The sequence below is a fragment of the Saccopteryx bilineata genome, chromosome 7, assembly GCF_036850765.1.
Source record: "Saccopteryx bilineata isolate mSacBil1 chromosome 7, mSacBil1_pri_phased_curated, whole genome shotgun sequence".
NCBI lineage: Eukaryota > Metazoa > Chordata > Mammalia > Chiroptera > Emballonuridae > Saccopteryx > Saccopteryx bilineata.
In genome coordinates, this window is record NC_089496.1 from 32,040,053 (window position 1) to 32,061,627 (window position 21,575).

Below are 21,575 nucleotides of genomic sequence, written 5' to 3' on the forward strand. Positions count from 1 at the left end.
CTTCCTTCCTTTCCTTCCTTCTTTCTTTCTTTCTTTCTTTCTTTCTTTCTTTCTTTCTTTCTTTCTTCCTTTCTTCCTTTCTTCCTTTCTTCCTTTCTTTCTTTTCCTTCCTTCCTTCCTTCCTTCCTTCCTTCCTTCCTTCCTTCCTTCCTTCTTTCCTTCCTTCTTTCTTTTTTTTTTCTCTCAAACTCCTATTAGCATTTTATTGGGCTTTGATACACACAGACAAATGACCACTTTAGTTCAATAACAACACACTGACAAATCATGTATTATTTTCATGAGTTATTTTGTTAGGTTAAATAACCAATAACCAAAGAAGAACAAAACAAAAGCTAGGTGAAATTTATATTGACTAGAGAAAGTCTAAAAAATGCCACAGCATGGACACCACTTGAAAGGCTTTAGATATATCTACTTAATTATAAAAGACACTAAAGGCAAAGAGTTGAAAGGACTGCCACAAAGGGAGACACTTAAGATTCCAAAAAAAAAAATAATAATTCTCTTCCTGTTCAAACTTCACCCCACAGTACCCTGCAATTTCCTAAAATATCACTAGAGTCATGGAATATCTAAATTAGAAGGTAAGAATCATCAAGGTCAGCACTATTATAACTTCCTTTTCAAAGGAAATACTGACAGGTGCTCACTAAATATTTGTTGAATAAATATACAGATACAGATAATGAACAGCTATTGGCAGAAGAAAACTTGAGATGACTTGGCCCATCAGCCAACCCGCACCCTCTATCACCCAGACTGAGTTTAGGATCAGGCTGAGAAGTACCTAGGGAAACATGTAGAAGGAGATCTGGCATGACTCTGGGAATCAGTATCTCCTTAAATTTTGTGCCTCAGAAGTATCTCTTGCTCCCTGCTACTTGGATTTAGCCCCATCCCACACTAATCTACATTGTCTGCTATGCCTAGATTAGAAGTCTTTCTATTATATTCATTATCTAAAAGAAAGAAATGCTGAGCCACACCCTTTGACAGACTTCTTCTTCTATTTAATTTCTGGTTTAGAGAAAGTAAATAAAATTGATGGTGGAGAGGAGTGAGTAGAATGAAGTGATTATTAAAAAAGGATCACACCTTCCTTTCTCTTCCTTTTTGGGAAGGTAAATAAAACCTGGGTAGTGCAGAGTTTGGAAAGCGTATCTAATTATAAGAGTCAAAAGTGATATGTGTGCCCATGTTTAACAAAATGTAGTCGAAAACATGAATTGTCATCATTGTGCAAAGGTATAAGCAGGCACAGCCAGGGACCAGTTTCAGTAGTTTGGTGTCATCACAGATGTCCTTGGTTCTGGTCTACCAAAGTAGTGAGATCCTCAAATAAAATAGCAGATATCAAGTCTTATACATTGTTTGACGAACATGAAACAATTGACCACCAACACAGAAAAGGCAAACTGCCTGTTCTCTTTTCACTACTTGCCCGTGTGCCATTTTAGCTAACCCAACCATCCCAAATAAGTTGCCGCTTATTTGCCACAGTCCTGGAAATTGGAGGCTCATCCCAGGTAGAGATCAGAAGACACAAACTGTTGACTGGAAATTGACAAGATTGAATTTCCTTTTAAATGGATCCAGTTCTGTGTGTTTGACCTCAGAATTCCCAGTGTTGGTACTTTGATTCAGGCATTCCTGGAATAAAAAAATGACCTAGGCTAGGGGTCGGGAACCTATGGCTCACGAACCAGATGTGGCTCTTTTGATGGCTGCATCTGGCTCACAGACTAATCTTTAATTAAAAAAATAATAATGTTAAAAATATAAAACATTCTCATGTATTACAATCCATTCCCTTTCTACCGCTCATGTTCATGGTTGCGGGTGGCTGGAGCCAATCACAGCTGTCCTCCGGGACAACACCAAATTTTTATTGGATAATGCTTACGTACACGGGTTGTTGTATGGCTCTTATGGAATTACATTTTAAAATATGTGGCGTTCATGGCTCTCTCAGCCAAAAAGGTTCCCAACCCCTGACCTAGGCCCTGGTTGCCCCAACTCTAAAATTTGGGCCCTTCCATCCATTCTACATGCCATTCCTGTTTATGAACATATAAATCTGTCTCTGCCTACTGGTAAACCCTCCACATTTCTCTGCCGTACTAAGGCCATCAGGCTTCCAGTCTACAGTGATTATTATTTGCATGCACCCTGAATTAGAACCCTCCCAGTTCTTCACTACAGAAAACCTGCCCATTCCTACTCCTCAGAGTTTGTAAAAATTATGTTTGACTTGAAATGTTCACTTTTCCCATCATACCACACTTAGGGAAATTCAAGTTCTCCCATCTGGGTGAGTAGAACTTGGTAAAATTCTATGACCTTATCAAATTACCATAGTCAATAAAGATTCAGCTTTCTCTTGAAAACTTCATTAATTTCATCTTAGATTTACTGGTTCATCAAGTATTTTTACCAAGTATGAACTATATACAGTGTGTCCGTAAAGTCATGGTGCACTTTTGACCAGTCACAGGGAAGCAACAAAAGATGATAGAAAGGTGAAATCTGCACCAAATAAAAGGAAAACCCTCCCAGTTTCTGTAGGATGATGTGGCAGCATGTGCGCATGCGCAGATGATGACGTAACACCATGTATACAGCGGAGCAGCCCACGGCCATGCCAGTTGAGATGTGGATGGTACAGAGGAAAGTTCGGTGTGTTCTGTGGCTCGCTAAATTCGAATCCGTGACCAAAGTGCATCGTGAATATCGGCGCGTTTATAACGAAGCGCCACCACAAAGGAATAACATTACTTGGTGGGATAAGCAGTTGAAGGAAACCGGCAGTTTGGTGGAGAAACCCCGTTCTGGTAGGCCATCAGTCAGTGACGAGTCTGTAGAGGCTATATGGGATAGCTACCTAAGGAGCCCTAAAAAATCTGTGCGTGAGCTCACATCGAACTGCACTGAATAGGTATGAAACTGGGAGAGTTTTTCTTTTATTTGGTGCAGATTTCACATTTCTATTGTCTTTTGTTGCTTTCCTATGACAAGTCAAAAGTGTACCATGACTTTACGGACACACTGTATTATACAACCCATTAAAGATACAAAATAGCTGACCATGTATAAAGTTACAGTAATTTAAGGTAATTTTACTTATTTTTATTTTACTTTTTATTTTTCTCTCCTGTCTTTCATGCATAAAGTTAAAGATACCAAGTGAAGGAACACTAATTTACACAGAGCTGGAACTATATGGTACCTACTGTATTTTTGTTTAACTATTTCTTTTTTTATTTCACTATATGAGATCCTTGGTAGAGTAGAACCTGCCAGAGAATTGCATTTTTGATAAAAACTCTTTGAAAACTGGCATGAAATCCAAAATGTATCAATATACTTTATCTCATATGAAATCCAAAAGTATGCAAATTTCAAACTATTGAAAATAATTTCTGACAAACTCATAGTTACTAACCTTGAATTAGGAGATATAGAAATATATATCTATATTTTACTGTGTCTATTCTTATCCAACTATTACCATCTATTAATAGGAGTATGTGTGTGTGTGTGTGTGTGTGTGTGTGTGTGTGTGTGTAGAGAGAGAGAGAGAGAGATACCAATTAGTGGTCTGATTTATATATATTAGTAGTCTTTTTTTTTTTTTTTTTGGTAAAACCATAGAGAAGAATTAACATATTAATGTAATCTTAACTATCAGTGGTCATAATTAATTTTTTCTTTATCAAAAACCAGCTTTGTTGGTTTCAGCACTCTACACTGTGTAACTGTACCCACATTCCAAGATCTTTTCAGTACAATGGCTTCTTGTTTTAAGCCAAGCAGTTATTTTGCTCATTTACAATTCAACTGCTATCCTGGTAAGTAGTAGCTGAAAATATCTTCTGTGACCACATCGTTTTAAAATCTATTATCAATGACCATGTATGAGTACTAAATACAGAAGAAAATATTTTTGTCAAGGAAACTTTTGGGGAAAGGCTAGGTAATTGGTCTATAATAAAATGTTACAAGATTAAAGAAAAAAATGATACAAGTTTAGAGGGAAAAAAAGGTGAAAGTGTGAGTAGAGGCCTATAATAATGCTCAATAAATAAACAACAATTTTAAGAAAGAAATAAAATAAAACATGTCTCTAAAATAAAGGACTCTGAGTTAGTATATCCTTGAATAGGTTAAACAAACAGTGCATTGATGATTTATTAGATTCCGGTTCTATGTGCACTTTTTTTTCCTTTTAACATATTTCCTCCCATTTAAATCATTTCTGGTTATATTCCAGGCAGAGGGAGACTGGGTACTACCCACATAAAGCTAGCACAGTTCCAGCAAACAAATGAAAACAATGGGTGAGGTCGCTGTTCCTGCCAAGGACGTGCAAGGTCACTGCCCGATGCAGGCCAGGCTGCTCAGGGAGTGCAGCTCAAGGGAGTGTCGCAAGGAAACTTGTTCTCACACCAGCCAAGGAAGACAGCTAAACTTAGAACATTCAAACAGGAGGCGTTAATAAGGCTCTGATGAAAGCGAGGGAATTGGAAAGGTCTTTTTTTTTTTTTTTTGTATTTTTCTGTAGCTGGAAACGGGGAGAGACAGTCAGACAGACTCCCACATGCGCCTGACCGGGATCCACCCGGCACGCCCACCAGGGGGTGACGCTCTGCCCACCAGGGGGCGATGCTCTGCCCCTCCGGGGCATCGCTCTGTCGCAACCAGAGCCACTCCAGCGCCTGGGGCAGAGGCCAAGGAGCTATCCCCAGGGCCAGGGCCATCTTTGCTCCAATGGAGCCTCAGATGCTGGAGGGGAAGAGAGACACAGAGAGGAAGGAGAGGGGGAGGGGTGGAGAAGCAGATGGGCGCCTCTCCTGTGTGCCCTGGCCGGGAATCGAACCCAGGACTCCCGCACGCCAGGCTGACGCTCTACCACTGAGCCAACCGGCCAGGGCTGGAGTCCTAGAAAGGTCTTTAAAGTTTGTGTGAAGGAAGATTAGGCAGTGATATCACAACATGGTTTAAGGTTAATCCCGGGCCCTAAATCCTTTCCTTTAGTTTAAGCACGTTTTAACCGTTACCTAAGAGCTTCCTTTTGTTGGAACTGTCCCATGATAGGATCATCATTAGACTGAAAATACTCCTGAGAGGTGAAACAGACAGGTGTTCTAAGGTGAAGATATCCTAAGCTTGGTAAGACAATCATATCTCTAGGATGTGAGAAGTGACCCTGGTATCACATTGACGTTTCTGAGCTTAATATATTTATACGTATATATTGACAATGTTAACTTTTAATATTCCATCATCAATGTCAATTAATTTGATAGTATTCCATCATAATGTCAATTAATTTGATAGTATTCCATCATAATGTCAATTAATTTATGACTAAATAGCTTAGTGGCTTCAGGATATAAGAACAGAAGAAATGCACAACATAAAGGTATCTGTAAATGGACCAAAGATTAAACTCAATAAACTAATGCTCAGAAACTATTGGAGTACATTTACAACATTAAGAATGATACTGCTTCTAATTTCTACAGAGAATATATTTCATTTAAATATGCAACAGCAATTGTGTAGCCAGGCACAATAATACTGAGGTATCTTCTAAATAATGTCTCCTGAAAGGAACATCACTCCATCCTATAATATATTCTACTTTCTCTTAGTTGGATGTGATATCTCTCTTGGGAACATTCTTTGACATTTTTCTGGTTAATTTTTTCGTTATCTGCAGAAATTTATAATTTCCCATTGGCTTTACTTGACCTCCTATTATTCACTAAAAGGCTCAAATTCTAAAACCAAAAGACCTCCTTAAATTTTAACACTTTAACAAACATGTGTTAGAGGCTGATTATGTTGCTAGGCGTTGCCATAGTTGAATGGGAGCTATAAATAATATTGTGGCTCTCATAAAGTAGCTTATCTAGCTATTCACTTATTGATGTATACATGCAAGTCGATATGTGTTCGTCTGTTTCCTTACATGATATATATAACTTCTTAGAAAAATTTCAACATGTAACAAAATACAGTTTTTAACGAAATCTTGGGTTTGACATACTATGAATGAGCTAATAAGTTGTTTTATTATAATACTAAAAATATCCCTTTTTTCAAGGAATAGAATTAAATTGACTAGAAGAGCAGACAGAAAAAGAAATGAACTAGGGTCATACTTTAGTTAAAGAGACCAGGATGGGAGGTGTGCATAAACTGAAGTATAAGTCTGAAGAGAAAAATTGTTAGTGAGAGATGTTAAATGGGAATATAAAAATGAACAGAAGGTGAGCTTTTCCTGCTTTATCATTTTGGCCAGAGCAGCTATCTTGGATCCTAATGCTGGTTTACTGAGGTATTCAATATATACAATTATTGGTATTTGCCCTGACAGCTGGTCTAGTATTTGAAAGAAGCATGATAATGTATGTTCTTCCCTTTTATGGATTATAAATAAGAGTATGCTGTAATTCTCTCTCCACTATTATTTTGTCATGTAGATGGGTAACTTTCTGGGAAAAAGCAAAAAAGTAAGAAAGTGGAACACTGATACTTCTGCGTGAGCCGGCCTCATTATAAAGGGTAGGGGGAGATGATCATTTGATCATATCCAAAGAGGCTGTCTCCCCTAACTCAGAAATAATCAGGAAGACTACTGTATTTTAAAAAGTTGATGTACTTCTGGCCCTGGCCAGTTGGCTCAGTGGTAGAGCGTCGGCCTGGCGTGCAGAAGTCCCAGGTTCGATTCCCGGCCAGGGCACACAGGAGAAGCGCCCATCTGCTTCTCCACCCATCCCCCTCTCCTTCCTCTCTGTCTCTCTCTTCCCCTCCCACAGCCAAGGCTCCACTGGAGCAAAGATGGCCCGGGCGCTGGGGATGCCTCCTCGGCCTCTGCCCCAGGCGCTAGAGTGGCTCTGGTCGCAGCAGAGCGACGCCCCGGAGGGGCAGAGTATCGCCCCCTGGTGGGCAGAGCGTTGCCCCCTGGTGGGCGTGCCGGGTGGATCCTGGTCGGGCGCATGTGGGAGTCTGTCTGACTGTCTCTCCCCGTTTCCGGCTTCAGAAAAATACAGAAAAAAAAAAAAAGTTGATGTACTTCAAGTTTGGAATGTCTCTGTTCATCGAGGGGCATCAGCTTCCTAGAAATGCCATCATGGAAACCATCTCTCCTCCCAGACATCCCAGGCAGCCCTCGAGTCCCATGTCCACAATAGCTGGGTGACTCTGGTCAGGCTGTATACTGTCCTTTGCTTTTGCTCTTTCTTGGGTGACCTGGTCAAGGTACTTAAAACTCCCCCCCCTTTTTTTTTAGGTAAACATCTCTATAACATTTTGAACTGCTGATTGCATTGTGTGCTCATCACCCAAAGTCAAATCATTTTCACTTAAAACATTCTGTAGTCAATTTCTGCCACTATATCATATGGAATAATAATATCTGCTTTATCTTATATATAGTGATCTTTAAAATAATTTGTAAAATTTATGTTTTATATAATTGCAGAGTTAATTCTGTGCCTGCCACAGTGTGGATTTAATTCTTAAATAAACAGTACATATATTGGGATGCACTCCAAGAACTGTTTTGAATAAATGTGGAAAGGAGGGACACACAAGATATAAAGTGCGAACATTTAAGCTTGACTTCCAAGATTTTCCTGGCTTCTCTTTAGTCTAGTTCTCACCCCTTCATAATGTAATCACTAGATGTGTAAATAATCCGCATATATCATATCCTTGCACAAGACACCATTACCCATGCTAACTGCTTGCTGTTCCCATATTTTTCTTCCATCACCCTCCTCTCCCTTGTGCATACCTGCTAGTTCTTAACTCTACTGGCATTTCTTCTATAAGTTATTTATTCCTTACCCCGTCCGCTTCCCTATAGGAAGAACTCACTCCCTCAGCTGCCCCTTGCACACACACCCCTCCGCATACAGATGTAGACAGAACTTCTGTTATTATATTGCTTTTTTTGTGCCTTCTTTCCATAGCAAAGAATAGTTCCTTGAGAAGAGGGTCTCCGCTTTTTTGTTTTTGTTTTTCGTCTATGTATCCCAGCACCCAGAATGTCCTGATATGTTGCTCTTTATTGAACAAAGAAGTAAAAATGAATAAATATCATTAAGTTAGTTATTAGCTAATAAGTAAACCAGCAACAACACGGAAGTAGTTCTCTTGCTCTAATGTTGGACTCTACCATATATCAGTTATATCCATCAGGGTTTGCAGAAAACCAATTGCCAGCTCATATGGGCTAAATCAGAAGAGTTTGATAAAAGGGCTATTAAAGTGTGGCCAGTGGTAAGAAAAGTCATCAAGGGATAGTGAAGCACCCAGGGTCTAGCAACTATAGGAAGATGATCCCCTCAAGGTTATAAAAGGACCAAGGGAAAGAATTTTACCAGAACGTGAGAGGGACCTAGTTAGAGCTATAAGACAAGGTCATAGGACAGACGCTGAAGCCTTTTGTTAGAGGGATGTAACCACTGCTGCTCCAAGAAGACAGGAATAAATATCCCAACTTCCTTTTCTTCCACCTCCAGATACACTGCTGTTGCCTCCCATGTGTGGAATCCAAGCAGAAAGGAGAGAAATGGGAAGCCTTCTTAATGTTATTATTATTAACTATTGTTATTAATTCTTAATGCTCAGAGACCAGAACCCAGGCACAAAAACAGGATCTGAAAGGGGGTGGGAGTGGCTCTCAAGGGCAAACTGCCCAGTCAGTTGTACATTCTGAGAGAAGTCAAGGTTCTTTGTTAGCCATATAACATCGTCAAAGGACGGTGGGCATATGGACTCCGTTTCTTCAGTTGGACGTGGCCAGCAAGCAGCTGAGACGAGCTCATGAGAAACGATGATGGGTACCTGGGCAGGAAAACTGACACTTTGGGTATTACAGAAAGTCCTTTCATCTAAAAGCCTACTATTTATTCATGAGAAGTCATAATTTCATAAATGGATTCTGAATAACCTAAAAGTAGTCAGCATTACTTTAACTAGTAGGCAATTTATTCCCCCTTTTTTTTTGGTATGGTTAGAATTAGATTTGCAATTTTACTGATTCACAAAGTCATAATGTGGGAACAAGCCCTCAGGATCATGCAGCACGTCCACTGAGTAAAAACCTTGCAGTTACTTTCAAGGCTACCGAGAGCTGTCTTATTCTATATGCACGACATATAAATTCATCTCCATGTTTCAGTATAAACTGATGTGTGGAACATGGTTGAAAATTAACTTCCTTCCATGAAAGGTATATAGGATTTAGCCATACCTCACAATTTGAGGTGTGGTTTTTGTTCAGGGTTCATTGGAATCACAAAATTTGGAAGGTTTTTAGAGATTTTTCGACTCCATCCTTCTCCTAGACATCATTGCTCATCTACCTCCATACATATGGTTTATGGATGAGAAAAGTGAGTCCCAGAAAGTCTAAATGACTTGCTCAACATTGTGTAGCCTATTCTTACTTAGTACTTACTCCCCTACCTATCGGTTACTTAAATTTCTCTCTTATTGATTCAACAAATTTCAGGCTATTACAAAGCCAGTAGTTTTATAATGAACTTTTATATCTCTGGTCTAGAAATCAATCCTAAAAATAAAAAATGGAGTAGTTAGCAGCTCGAATTCTAAGGTAAAATAGGAATCAGGCATAAAGAGATTGTGTTGAGAAGAAATACCATTTTCTGCTTAACAGATTTAATTTTGAGATTGAAGATATGCCAGAAAAGCATGCGTGTATAAAAAACATCAGAAAGCCACTTGAGTATTTTCCATCACTACCTGAAATGATAATGCTTAACTTAAATAAAGACAAAAAAAAGAAATCGATAATAAAACGAGAGAAAAATACTCTGAAGTATCATTATTTTAGGGGTTATGAAACTATTCTCTCTTCGTGTTTTACCCAGTTTTTAAAAATTTTTTTTATTATTTTAGAGCAGTTTTAAGTTTCCAGAGAAATTAAGAGGAAGTTGCAGTTTCTCATACACCTGCTGATCCTACACATGCAATGCCTCCTCCATTACCAACTCATTAGAGTGATACATCTTTTTAAACCAAGGATAAACCTACCTAGACACACCATAATCAAAGTCCATACTTCACATCACGGTTCACTCTTGGTATTGTGTATTCTATGGGTTTGGACAAAAGAATAATGCCACATAGCCACCATTATAATATCACACAGAGTCTTTTCACTGCCCTAAAAATCCTCTGTGTTTCCCCTATTCATCTCTTCCTCCTAAACCCTGCAACGCTGGTTAATTTTATGGTCTCCATAGTTGGCCTTTTCCAGAATGTCATATAGTTGGAATCATATACTAGATAGCTTCTTCAGATTGGCTTCTGTCGCCCGGGAATATGTATTTAACTTCCTTCAGTCTGCTTTGAAGCAGGAAACAGGACAGATCTAGCTTCTTTAATATGGAAGTTCTAGCAGTAATTCTGCTAAAAGTATTTTTATTTGCCTAGAATACTGATTCCCCAATATTCTTAGATTTATTTATCTACATTCATTTAGTTATTGTAATATTTTTAGAGCCATATTAAGTAATTTTTCATCCTCTTACAATTGTTTCTTAATTTGATATAAAATGATGCATTTTATTTTTTTTTAATTTTTTATTTTATTTATTCATTTTAGAGAGGAGAGAGAAAGGAAGAGAGAGAGACAGAGAGGGAGAGAGAGAGGAGAGAGAGACAGAGAGAGGGAAGGTAGGGAGGAGCTGGAAGCATCAACTTCCATATGTGCCTTGACCAGGCAAGCCCAGGGTTTCGAACCGGCGACCTCAGCATTTCCAGGTCGACGCTTTATCCACTGCACCACCACAGGTCAGGCCAAAATGATACATTTTAAATGTAATCAGAGTCCATGATCTGTGGCTCTGTATGTTGTCAATTTACTCTTCATTTCATTAGCTTCACTGATATATAAAGCTTCACTGGTATAAAGTTTGAGCAAAATTTAGGTCAAAATATATCATCTTTGTCTCTTCCTCACTAAGACTTTAATTTTCCTAATTATATATTTATTAATGTACATTTTTATATATAATTCTTAAATAGGAAAAATAATAACCAATTTAACATAATGTTTAATCTATGCCCTAATAAGTTATAACAAATGCAAGTATCATTTTATTAGACTTAGTTTTAAATCTATAAATTTTAAGATATATTTGTTTATTTTAAAGAGCTGGATGGGTTTGTTAGGCTCTATAAAGTGGTAGGTGCTACCCTAGTTGCGCATTCAACATTAAATTAAATGTCAGTATGTTAACCCAGTGACAGAAAGAGACCACTCAAGCTGTCTTGGAGATTAATTCAATTACTTGGTCTGAAACAGATCAAGAAATCAATAGAATAAGGACAGTCATAAAAGAATAAAAGCAGGGATTGACTTGAAAATACACATGACACAGAATTAGAGGTGAAAACATACACACACACACACACACACACACACACACACACACACACACACACACGGAGTTGTAAGGAACCTGGACAACACAGGTAGGAGAAGGAACAGTCATTAGCAAGGCCAGAGCAGGAGCTGGGCTGATGACACCACAAAGAAGAAAGAGAAAATTACTGTAGAGCTGAGAGAAAATAAAACCTGTAAGTCCAAAGGGGAGAGGGAGTAGCAAAAATCCTAAAAACAGTGGCCAGAACAATGTTATTCTGAGAGAAACCATTATCTTAGATAAACTAATTGTTTGTTTGTTATCATTAATTTAATCTATATCCTGCACTAAAAAGGATTCAAACCAGCTTTCAAATCTGTCCATAGCAAAATCACTAGACAAAAATGAGTGAAGAAATATAATGAGGGTGAGAAACAGACGAAACCAATGGGGTAAGTATGCTAGTAAACAACCTGCATGTCACACAGTCCTATTTTTGCCCCCAACAGCCAAAGTAAACAGAAAAATGTAATCTGTTACAAGGTGCCCCGGGGCCAAAAGGAAAACAATCTAGCTGCTCACCAGGCACATGGATTCAGACTTCAGTGAAATTTATCTGAGATGCTTTAATTAAAGAACAGACCTGTGATGGAGTAGAAGACATTTTTAATGTCATTTCTACAATATATATGATATAAAATTCTAAGTGATATTACCATAATTTCTCTCAGTTCAGTCCAAATCATAACCACATAAATATTTCAGAGAAGGCAATTATGCAAATAATCCACATTAAGCCACTCCCAGATGGTCTGGTTTATTATTCAAGAGCAAAATTCAGAATATCTGGAGAGTATCATATCTTCAGATAATCCTCAATGAATAATCCTCAATGAATATTTTCACAGCAAGTAAATCACACATGAGAAAATCTTTCATATCATCATTATTTACCCAGACATAATTTGACAAATAATTTCTGTCTAGAAAATGCAGCCAATTAATTACATATTTTCTAAACTAGAAACCTCGTGATTAAATACCATCTACTTACCTTAACTTCTGCTGATTCCCCTTTTCTCTTCTGGGGAAAATTATTCCATTTTATAAATCGTGAAAGAGTATTATTTTTAGCTATAGCTCCCTGGGTGGCTGTTTTGACTTTGTTTATAGGATAATTCTGAAAATGCTATAAACTTGGAGATACTACAATTGTATCTTATTCTCAGTGAAATAAGTGAATTCAAAATTTTAAACCTCTGGCCTTTAAATAAGTTTTTTTTTAATGTTTATTTTATTGATTTTATAGAGAGAGGGAGAGACAGGAACATCCATCTGTTCCTGTATGTGCCCTGACAGGGGATCAACCCAGCAGCCTTGCGCTGCTTCGGGATGATGCTCTAACCAATGGAGTTATCTGGCCAGGGCTAAGTCAGATTTTTTTTTTTTTTTGTATTTTTCTGAAGTTGGAAACGGGGAGGCAGTCAGACAGACTCCCACATGCACCCGACCGGGATCCACCCAGCATGCCCACCAGGGGGCGATGCTCTGCCCATCCGGGGTGTTGCTCTGTTGCAACCAGAGCCATTCTAGCACCTGAGGCAGAGGCCTCAGCGCCGGGACCAACTTTGCTCCAATGGAGCCTTGGCTGCAGGAGGGGAAGAGAGAGAGAGATAGAGAGGAAGGAGGGGGGGAGGGGTGGAGAAGCAGATGGGCACTTCTCCTGTGTGCCCTGGCCGGGAATCAAACCTGGGACTCCTGCACGCCAGGCCGACGCTCTACCACTGAGCCAACCGGCCAGGGCGAGGTAAGTAAGATTTTTGTTGCTTTTTTCTATCATACGTGTAAACAGCACTACTGACCTAAAAAGCAGTACCAGCTCTCAGAGAATCACTCCTCTTGACAGAGAAACTGAAATGAACTCCAACTGTACAGTGCCTAAACATCAGCAAAGCAGAACCAGCGTCAGGAAACCCAGTTTAAACACCTTACAATGGAAAAGGCTACACCTGCGGGTAGCTCAGCCCAGATTGTTCGCATGTTCATTTATAGAGCAAGTCTGAAGGACTCGAGCCCCTGGTCTTGGCAGAAAGACACGTGTATTTAAATGGGAATGAAATGTTACCTCAACTCAGCAGCTTGCCCCGTCTTGTTCATACAGGTAACCTCTCTGGTCTGATAGCCAATCTGGATGTCCCAATATTTGTTCTCTTGACGATTCTGTCTGTTTCTGTTTCTCTTTTTCTTAATCAGTTCCCGGGCCTCTGGATCCCTCACTCTTTTCCCACGGTCCTTCTCCCGTTCTTTATTCTTCCCACGCCTCCTGGCTTGTCTCACCTGTCTGGAGTGGAGCGTGGAGCACGTGCTCCAGGGCCCCACGTGCAAGCTGAACAAGCTCTCGTCCGCGTCACAGGGGCTGGACTGGCACACCTGGAACTCCGTCAGGTTGGGACAGCCGGAGCCTCCGAACTGGGGCGGCGCCACCACGTGGCGCGCGCGGTGCTGGAGCCCACTGCCGCAGGTCTTGGAGCACTCGGACCAGGCGGAGAACTCGGACACGATGCAGTCCTGCTGGCAGGGGATGAGGCAGGCCTGCTCCAGGAGCGGCTTGGGCTCAAAGTACTCGCAAATGATGTCCTCCGCAGGAAGGTCTTTCTCCTTCTCCACGCACGTGATCTCTCTCACCTGGATGCCTTCTTCTCCCTTAATGCACTCCAGGCCTCTCTCCAGACTCCTGGAAATCACGGGCTGACACTGATTCCAGGGGCCCAGCCTCCAGTCGTACAGCTCTTTGTGCCAGTCACAAACTTTGAAGCAACTCTGCTGGTTACTGGGTCTCTCCGCCTGCTTACAGTTTGTATGGAGCGTCGTCCATCCTTCCACGTGGGCACACCACACGGCCCGGGTCTGAATGCCTCCTGGACCACATTCATCTCCCATGCATCGGCCCCACGGACCTAAGAACGACACAAGAGTTAACAGGGCTATGAGAGAAAACCACAGGTTACTTCACGTTCCTGAAAGACATTTCAAGATCTAGTACATTAACTTCCTTGAAGTTTTAGAAAGTAGGTCTCAGTACATGACTGTTGGAAAGTAATGATCTGTACTCAGTATCGTGGAAGGGGAACTGTGTCAGAGTCTATATAAAGTAACTGCTGGGACAGTTTCACTCTGGGTCCTTTGGGGGATTACTCAAGGCTTGCTTTTATTCATTTCCTTAATTTTAGGTTGTTAGCGAATCCATGTTCAGAAAGGATGTTAGAAATTAGCCACAGTGAAAACCCATTACTCCTAACCATCACCCATTTCAGTAACTGGGAGACAGAAGGACCCACATGGAGAACTTCATCTCCTGCAGACTTTTCTTTCCCGGAGCAATTAACTATTGATATTTTGTAGACTATGCTCTGTTCTGCCTCGCTTTCTGTGCTAGACATTGTGACTATAAGAGTCTAATAGTCGTGAATGTGTGTGTTGGCAGAAGTGTTTACTTTCCGGTAACCAAAGTGAAAATCTTCATTTTGTAATTTTTCTCATCTTCCCAGTGAAATATAAAAATAGACAATTTAAATTTAACTATAGAGATGACTGCAGCTTTTTGAATATTGAAGGGTAGTGTGAAGTTTATTAGTCTATTCATTTCCTAGGTATGAACTGTTTGGTATAATAGAGCTGTCCTATGGGATACTTAAGTCAATGGCTTTAGTGTGAAATGTGGGCCTTTTACCTTTGCATTTTTCTTAGCATAGATTGAAACCCTCTTATATCTGCATGTATTTTTTTTTATTTAAGGTAGATAACAGGATGTCAGTGCTTTAAAAGACAAACCTCAACTTATGAAATTAATAATAGTATTTTTTTTTTAGAATTTTAAAGAAACATAATGACTACATAGATGCATGATTTTCAAAATGTGGTCCATGAAATTGAAAAATTATCCGATGTAGCCTTGAGCTATCTTTATCAGGTTGCACGGGAAGGTGTGGGCCAGCAATGTACGGTTGGGATTCAGGGTTCCCTACCCCATCCACTGCTCTCCTTCCTCCCTCATTGTTGTTTCTATATAAGAAAAGCTCTATTATTATTATTTATTTTTATACATATTGATATTATGCGTAAGACTTTGTCCGATAAGATGTTTCTGTTGCCACAAAGTGAAAACCACTAAGCAAGGCCAACAGACTCACTCTGTAGATGAGAAGAAATGGTGACAAGGAGGGAAAGGGATCTGCCAAGCTCACATGTGGAATGAATAACCAACCATTCTTGATTCGGATTCCAATTCTGACTTTTAGTTGTATGATTTATCCTCGATTTTAGAGCTCAAGATTTAGATATGCCTATACAACATGATTAATCTACAAAGAATGAAATATGAAGAATATGCTTATCACATCTAATTTAAAGTTTTATTTATTTAGGAATATGTTTATAATTTGATAATATAAACTTCATTACAAATGGAATAATGGAGTTGTAAACAGAAAAGAGATTGACTGAAAATATTGTCCTAACTAATTATTATTGCATGAAAATAAGAATTGTCAACCCTGGTTGGTGGCTCAATGGATACAGTGTTGGCCTGGTGTGTGGACTTCGTGGATTCAGTTCCTGGTCAGAGAACACAGGAGTAGCAACCATCTGCTTCTCCCCACCCTTCTCTCCCTCTTCCCTTGCCACAGCCAGAGGCTTGATTGGTTTGAGCATGGCCCCAGATACTGAGGACAGATTGATAGGTCCAAGTGTGTTAGCCTCAGGCACTAAAAATAGTTCAGAACTCGAGCATCAGCCCTTGATGGGGCTGCTGGGTGGATCCCTGTCAGGGTGCATGTGGGAGTCTGCCTCACCTCCTCTCACCAAAAAGAAAAAGAAAGTTGTCCATTTGGCATACCCATACCATTACTTTATAAGTTCATATGTGAAGTGTTATAAACTAGGACTTAAAATACACTTACAGAAACAGTCTTCCTATTCTGCTTATGTCAAAACTTTATAAGCTGGCCCTGGCTGGTTGGCTCAGCGGTAGAGCGTCGGCCTGGCGTGCGGGGGACCCGGGTTCGATTCCCGGCCAGGGCACATAGGAGAAGCGCCCATTTGCTTCTCCACCCCACCCCCTCCTTCCTCTCTGTCTCTCTCTTCCCCTCCCGCAGCCAAGACTCCATTGGAGCAAAGATGGCCCGGGCGCTGGGGATGGCTCCTTGGCCGCTGCCTCAGGCGCTAGAGTGGCTCTGGTCGCGGCAGAGCGACGCCCTGGAGGGGCAGAGCATCACCCCCTGATGGGCAGAGCGTCGCCCCTGGTGGGAGTGCCGGGTGGATCCCGGTCGGGCGCATGCGGGAGTCTGTCTGACTGTCTCTCCCCGTTTCCAGCTTCAGAAAAATACAAAAAAAAAAAAACAACAACAAAAAAACTTTATAAGCTAAGAAAATCAGTGAATTTGTTACATCTATCCACATATAATACCTGATGGTATTTTAATCTTATTTTTAAGTTGTCAAAGGAAATTTTATACTCATAAACTTGATGCTCTCTTAGAGATTTTATCCATAATCAGTTTAGGAATCACAGAAGCTCGCATCCTTCTCAGTAAGGGAACATAGTAATATGTATAAAATTAGAAAATTCATTTTATATTTTTGGGGAATTTATTTCTTTTCTGTACTGTGCTTGAGCAAATCAGTAATCCTTACTTCCTACCCTAAACACAACATATAAAGATAGGTTTATGTTGGACCTTCAGTAGTAAGCTCTATGCCATTACATCTAAATTTCAAATATAAATGTCTTGCACAGAGTCTAAACTCTAGATGTAACTCAGGAGAACTTCTTGATACTTTATTTTTTAATTTTCAATATTAATTATGAAATTAGACTGATGAATCAGATTAGGACTATTAAGAAGTTAGTCTTCTAGACTCAAAGTAAAAATAAAATAATTTTATAGCAAATTATAAATTTGGCACTTAAAAATTCTTGTACTTCTTAGGGAGGTTATACTATTCTTAATGGGTATATTTAAACTGATGAAAATTGATATTTTATAGAAATCTGAGTATACAAAATGTGAATTAACTTCCAAGTCTGCATGTAATTGCTGAAGTAAGAAAAACTGACACACAAAAAAACACAAAATCTTTAAAACTATAAAATAGAACCATACAACTCTAGCTAACTATTATATTTGAAAATTACCCTAGAGAAAAATTGGTGAAGATATTTAACTCTTACAAGCCAAATTTTAGCAAAAACTCCAGGCTTATGTCTAAGTTTTTACAGAAATAAAAGTGAATGATGGTTACTTTGAAAATGACTCATGGTTCACCTACATCAAATTAGGAGAGCTCCCTTAGACATTCTCAGAACAGTCTGCATGCTTCTCACATAGAGCTTAGCAATTTCAATTAATGTATTGAATAATTGCCAAATATCTATTAATCACATTAGAGTGACTTGGTGAGGAAAGACTTTTGACTGTCTTCTGTAGTATTTGGTTTAATTGTGTCTTTTAATTTTTATGGCTGGCTGTTGAATGAACTTCCTCATTTTGTTTAGAAAAGAGAGAACTCAGTCTGTAGATCTTACTATCCACGGTACTACTATCTGGTCAATGTCAATGCCAGCAGAAAGAAAGAAATTGAATTCAAGGAAACTTCTACACCAGGGGTCCCCAAACTACGGCCCACGGGCCACATGCGGCCCCCTGAGGCCATTTATCCAGCCCCTGCCACACTTCCGGAAGGGGCACCTCTTTCATTGGTGGTCAGTGAGAGGAGCACAGGATGCATCCTGTGTGCTGTATGTGGTGGCACCACAAAGTGCAGCGATGCGGGATGCACACGTCAGGGCTCCAGAAGTGCGTCATATCACTTGTTACGGCTAGCATTGACAAATATGGAACCAGACACTGACCATCTCATTAGCCAAAAGCAGGCCCATAGTTCCCATTGAAATACTGGTCAGTTTGTTGATTTAAATTTACCTGTTCTTTATTTTAAATATTGTATTTGTTCCTGTTTTGTTTTTTACTTTAAAATAAGATATGTGCAGTGTGCTTAGGGATTTGTTCATAGTTTTTTTATAGTCCAGCCCTCCAACAGTCTGAGGGACAGTGAACTGGCCCCCTGTGTAAAAAGTTTGGGGACCCCTGTTCTACACTATTTCATATGCATTAATAAAGACTAAACAGTTCTAAAGTTTACTTACGATAATTAGGAAAACCATACATTCTAAATACAAATATAATTCAATTTTCATTCCAAAATAAACCCATCACGGATTCCTATTAACCATCAATTTATAAATAACCCCGTTGGGTTTATTTTCCAAGTATATTTGCATTGAAAACAAGAAGATAGGGAATCCTGAGAAAATTCCATGGAGATCCATAAAAACACTTTCTAGGCTGAAGGAAGATAAAACATCTGAGGGCACCCGTGAAAGTGGAGGTTGGAAAATCATCACAACTGAACCTGAAGAAAGCTCATTCACTTCGCAGGCTTTAACAGCTGTCTTATCTTTTCATTGCACCTGGGTATCACACATGTCCAATTAGCAAACCTTTTGAAAAAATCAGATCTATACCACGGTACAGCCGCTGAAGGGCTGTCTAGTTTTCCTCCAGCAGTTTTGAAATAATCACACATTGAACAGAAAGGGAACCACTTCTAAAATTGCTCTTGACAGCTAAAAATTGTTAGCCCAATTAGCTACCATGTGTCCATGGAGTACAGATGTTTCAAAAGGCAATTTCAAAGGACAATACGCAAACTCTATCAAGGTAAACAAGACACCCTCTCCCAAATACATTAAGTCTGTGATAGAGACCTCCTGTATCTTAGCATAATGTTACATTGTAGCCCTCTGTCTCCTATAACTAAGAGTTGGAAGTGGTGATATAGGAAAGGTGGTGGGTGTTTGTGCACACGTGTGGTGTGTGTGTGTGTGTGGGGGGGTGTTTGCTTTTTAAAAAGAACAGAAAGAATTTCCAATTGTTTAAAACTTGCTTTATTTATTGTTCTTGTTCATGATAACATAAAGAGGACTTGGACTCGAACTGCACAAAACAAATAGGCAGTTTTTTTTTTACTTAAGGCCTTGAATAATATCACTTTATAAGTGGAAATGTAGTCCAGGATACAGATTTGTAGGACTGTGTTCATTTAGTATCATGCAAAAACACTTCAAGGATGTAGGTCAGAAATATATGTAGAACATTTACCTGACAGATTTTATATAAATCAAGAAAAAAAATTACTAGATGTCTTATTCTACTAAAAAAAATTTAAAGCAACTATTTACATATCCAAAATATTTCAGTAATTGATAGGCTCACAATAAAAATATTTTCAGTGGGAATTGATGCAAAATTACACAAAACTGTTATAACAACTATAAATCAGTGCTACTTGGCTCAGTTTTCCTTAGGCTAGTGCTTTAAATATATTCTTAACTAACCGCAAAAATGTTGATAAAGGGATTATTAAAATTCCTGTTAAAGAGGGTTTATAACACGCCTATTCTCTTCCATCTACAAAAGATGGCCTTTTAAATTTAAAATCAGTATTTTGCACACTATATTCAACACTGACTTCTAAGACTGAGTTTTATATGTCAAGGGCACAAGAACAATACAAGGCTGAGTCTATAAAAGGCCACATTATTGACAGGTGGCTAGCAACTGTTCCAAATAGCCTTATAAAAGATAAACACTATAAAAGGAACATGGGAAACCGATGCGAACTACTTTCTGTCCTTGTTTGCTATAAAAGACTCAAATGAGCCAGATTCCTGTTAGACTAAATATGTTTGCATCGTCCAGATGAGATAATGCATTTTCCCTCCTGGATTTGGTTAGGGAACAGCGTGTTCTAGTTTGCCAAGACCAAGGAGTGTACGAACAGCTCAGTAATATACTAAATTCTGTCTCTTGAATGCTGCACCATACACCATTTTAAAATTCACAGTTCACAGAATTAAAAACTAATTGTTTTTTACTCAAGCAAATTACTTTAGAAAAAAAAACTACTGATAATTAATAGGAAAGAAAATTCCTCATTAATCCCATAAACTACCAGTAAGTAGTCATCATATCAATATTTTGATATTATCCTCTTAGGCAATTAAAATACATATTTATATGAACTTAGGACTGTGCTATAAATTATTTTATCATCATCTTTTTTACTTCACAGTATGCTATAAAAATAATTCCCATTTCGACAGAGTTGGGGGGGGATCAAATACACACACACACACACACACACACACACATTTTAACCTACTACAGTCACTAAATCTCGTTTGCTCTTCACATTGACACAATTAGACCTATATCATATAATGGCAAAGTCCGTTGTATTAATTTATCTAAATGATATTCTATTTGTGAAAATTAGGTCTTTTTAAAAAAATTGCTTACAACATTATAAAAGGCATCCATTGTTGTACACTAATCAACTAATTTAGTCTAAGTTTTGCAAATTTTCAAGATAAAGCAAGTATTACAAAATGCCCATCAAAATGTACCAGTTTGCCCTCCTACCAGCAATTTATGAGCATCCATTTTCCCTTATCTACAGATGGCTGTTGCTCCAGACTTGGGCTTCTCTTAAGGAAAACTTAGGGCCTTATTTCCTCAGAGAATCCATCCTTTGACTCTTTTGAGTGTAAAGACAAGTCTTTTGACCTTTAATTCCTATCCTTTTTATAATGTGGTCTCCAGCAAGACCTCATAGTTTCTTGAGAAATGATAACATCGTTCTCTTATGTTAGTACTGCAACATAATTTTGCCTATTTTGTACTTTTTTGTTCATTTAAAAGGGTTTTTGCTGTGGAAAGAAGCAAACATGGGCTTAAATGTCTGTCTTGAAGTAGACCCATAGTTTGGGTGTCTGACATATTGTGCCAATCAACATCACACTACTTAATTTAATAATAAATATGCACACTGTCTAGGAGCCACCTTGTATGGGTTTATGAACACAAAACCAATTAAACTTTGAATATTTACTGACATAAAATAGATTTAAATTTTATTTTTAAAAACAAAATGAGAGCACATAGCTTTTTCACTTGAATTTGTAATTTAATTTAATTTCAATTTAAAAATATAATTCTCAAATGACAAATCACTTTGGTAGATCAGGGAAGATCACTCTGAAGT

The 21,575-nt window shown here is 38.9% G+C and overlaps 1 protein-coding gene across 1 annotated transcript in view; it reads right to left on the reverse strand.

Moving 5' to 3' along the window:
* Nucleotides 1-21,575, reverse strand: part of THSD7A (thrombospondin type 1 domain containing 7A) — a 399,875-nt gene that overhangs the window by 206,128 nt on the left and 172,172 nt on the right. The window contains exon 2 of the mRNA XM_066238339.1: nt 13,537-14,368. Within this exon, the coding sequence (XP_066094436.1) occupies nt 13,537-14,368 (832 nt within the window). The remainder of the gene's footprint in view (nt 1-13,536; nt 14,369-21,575) is intronic.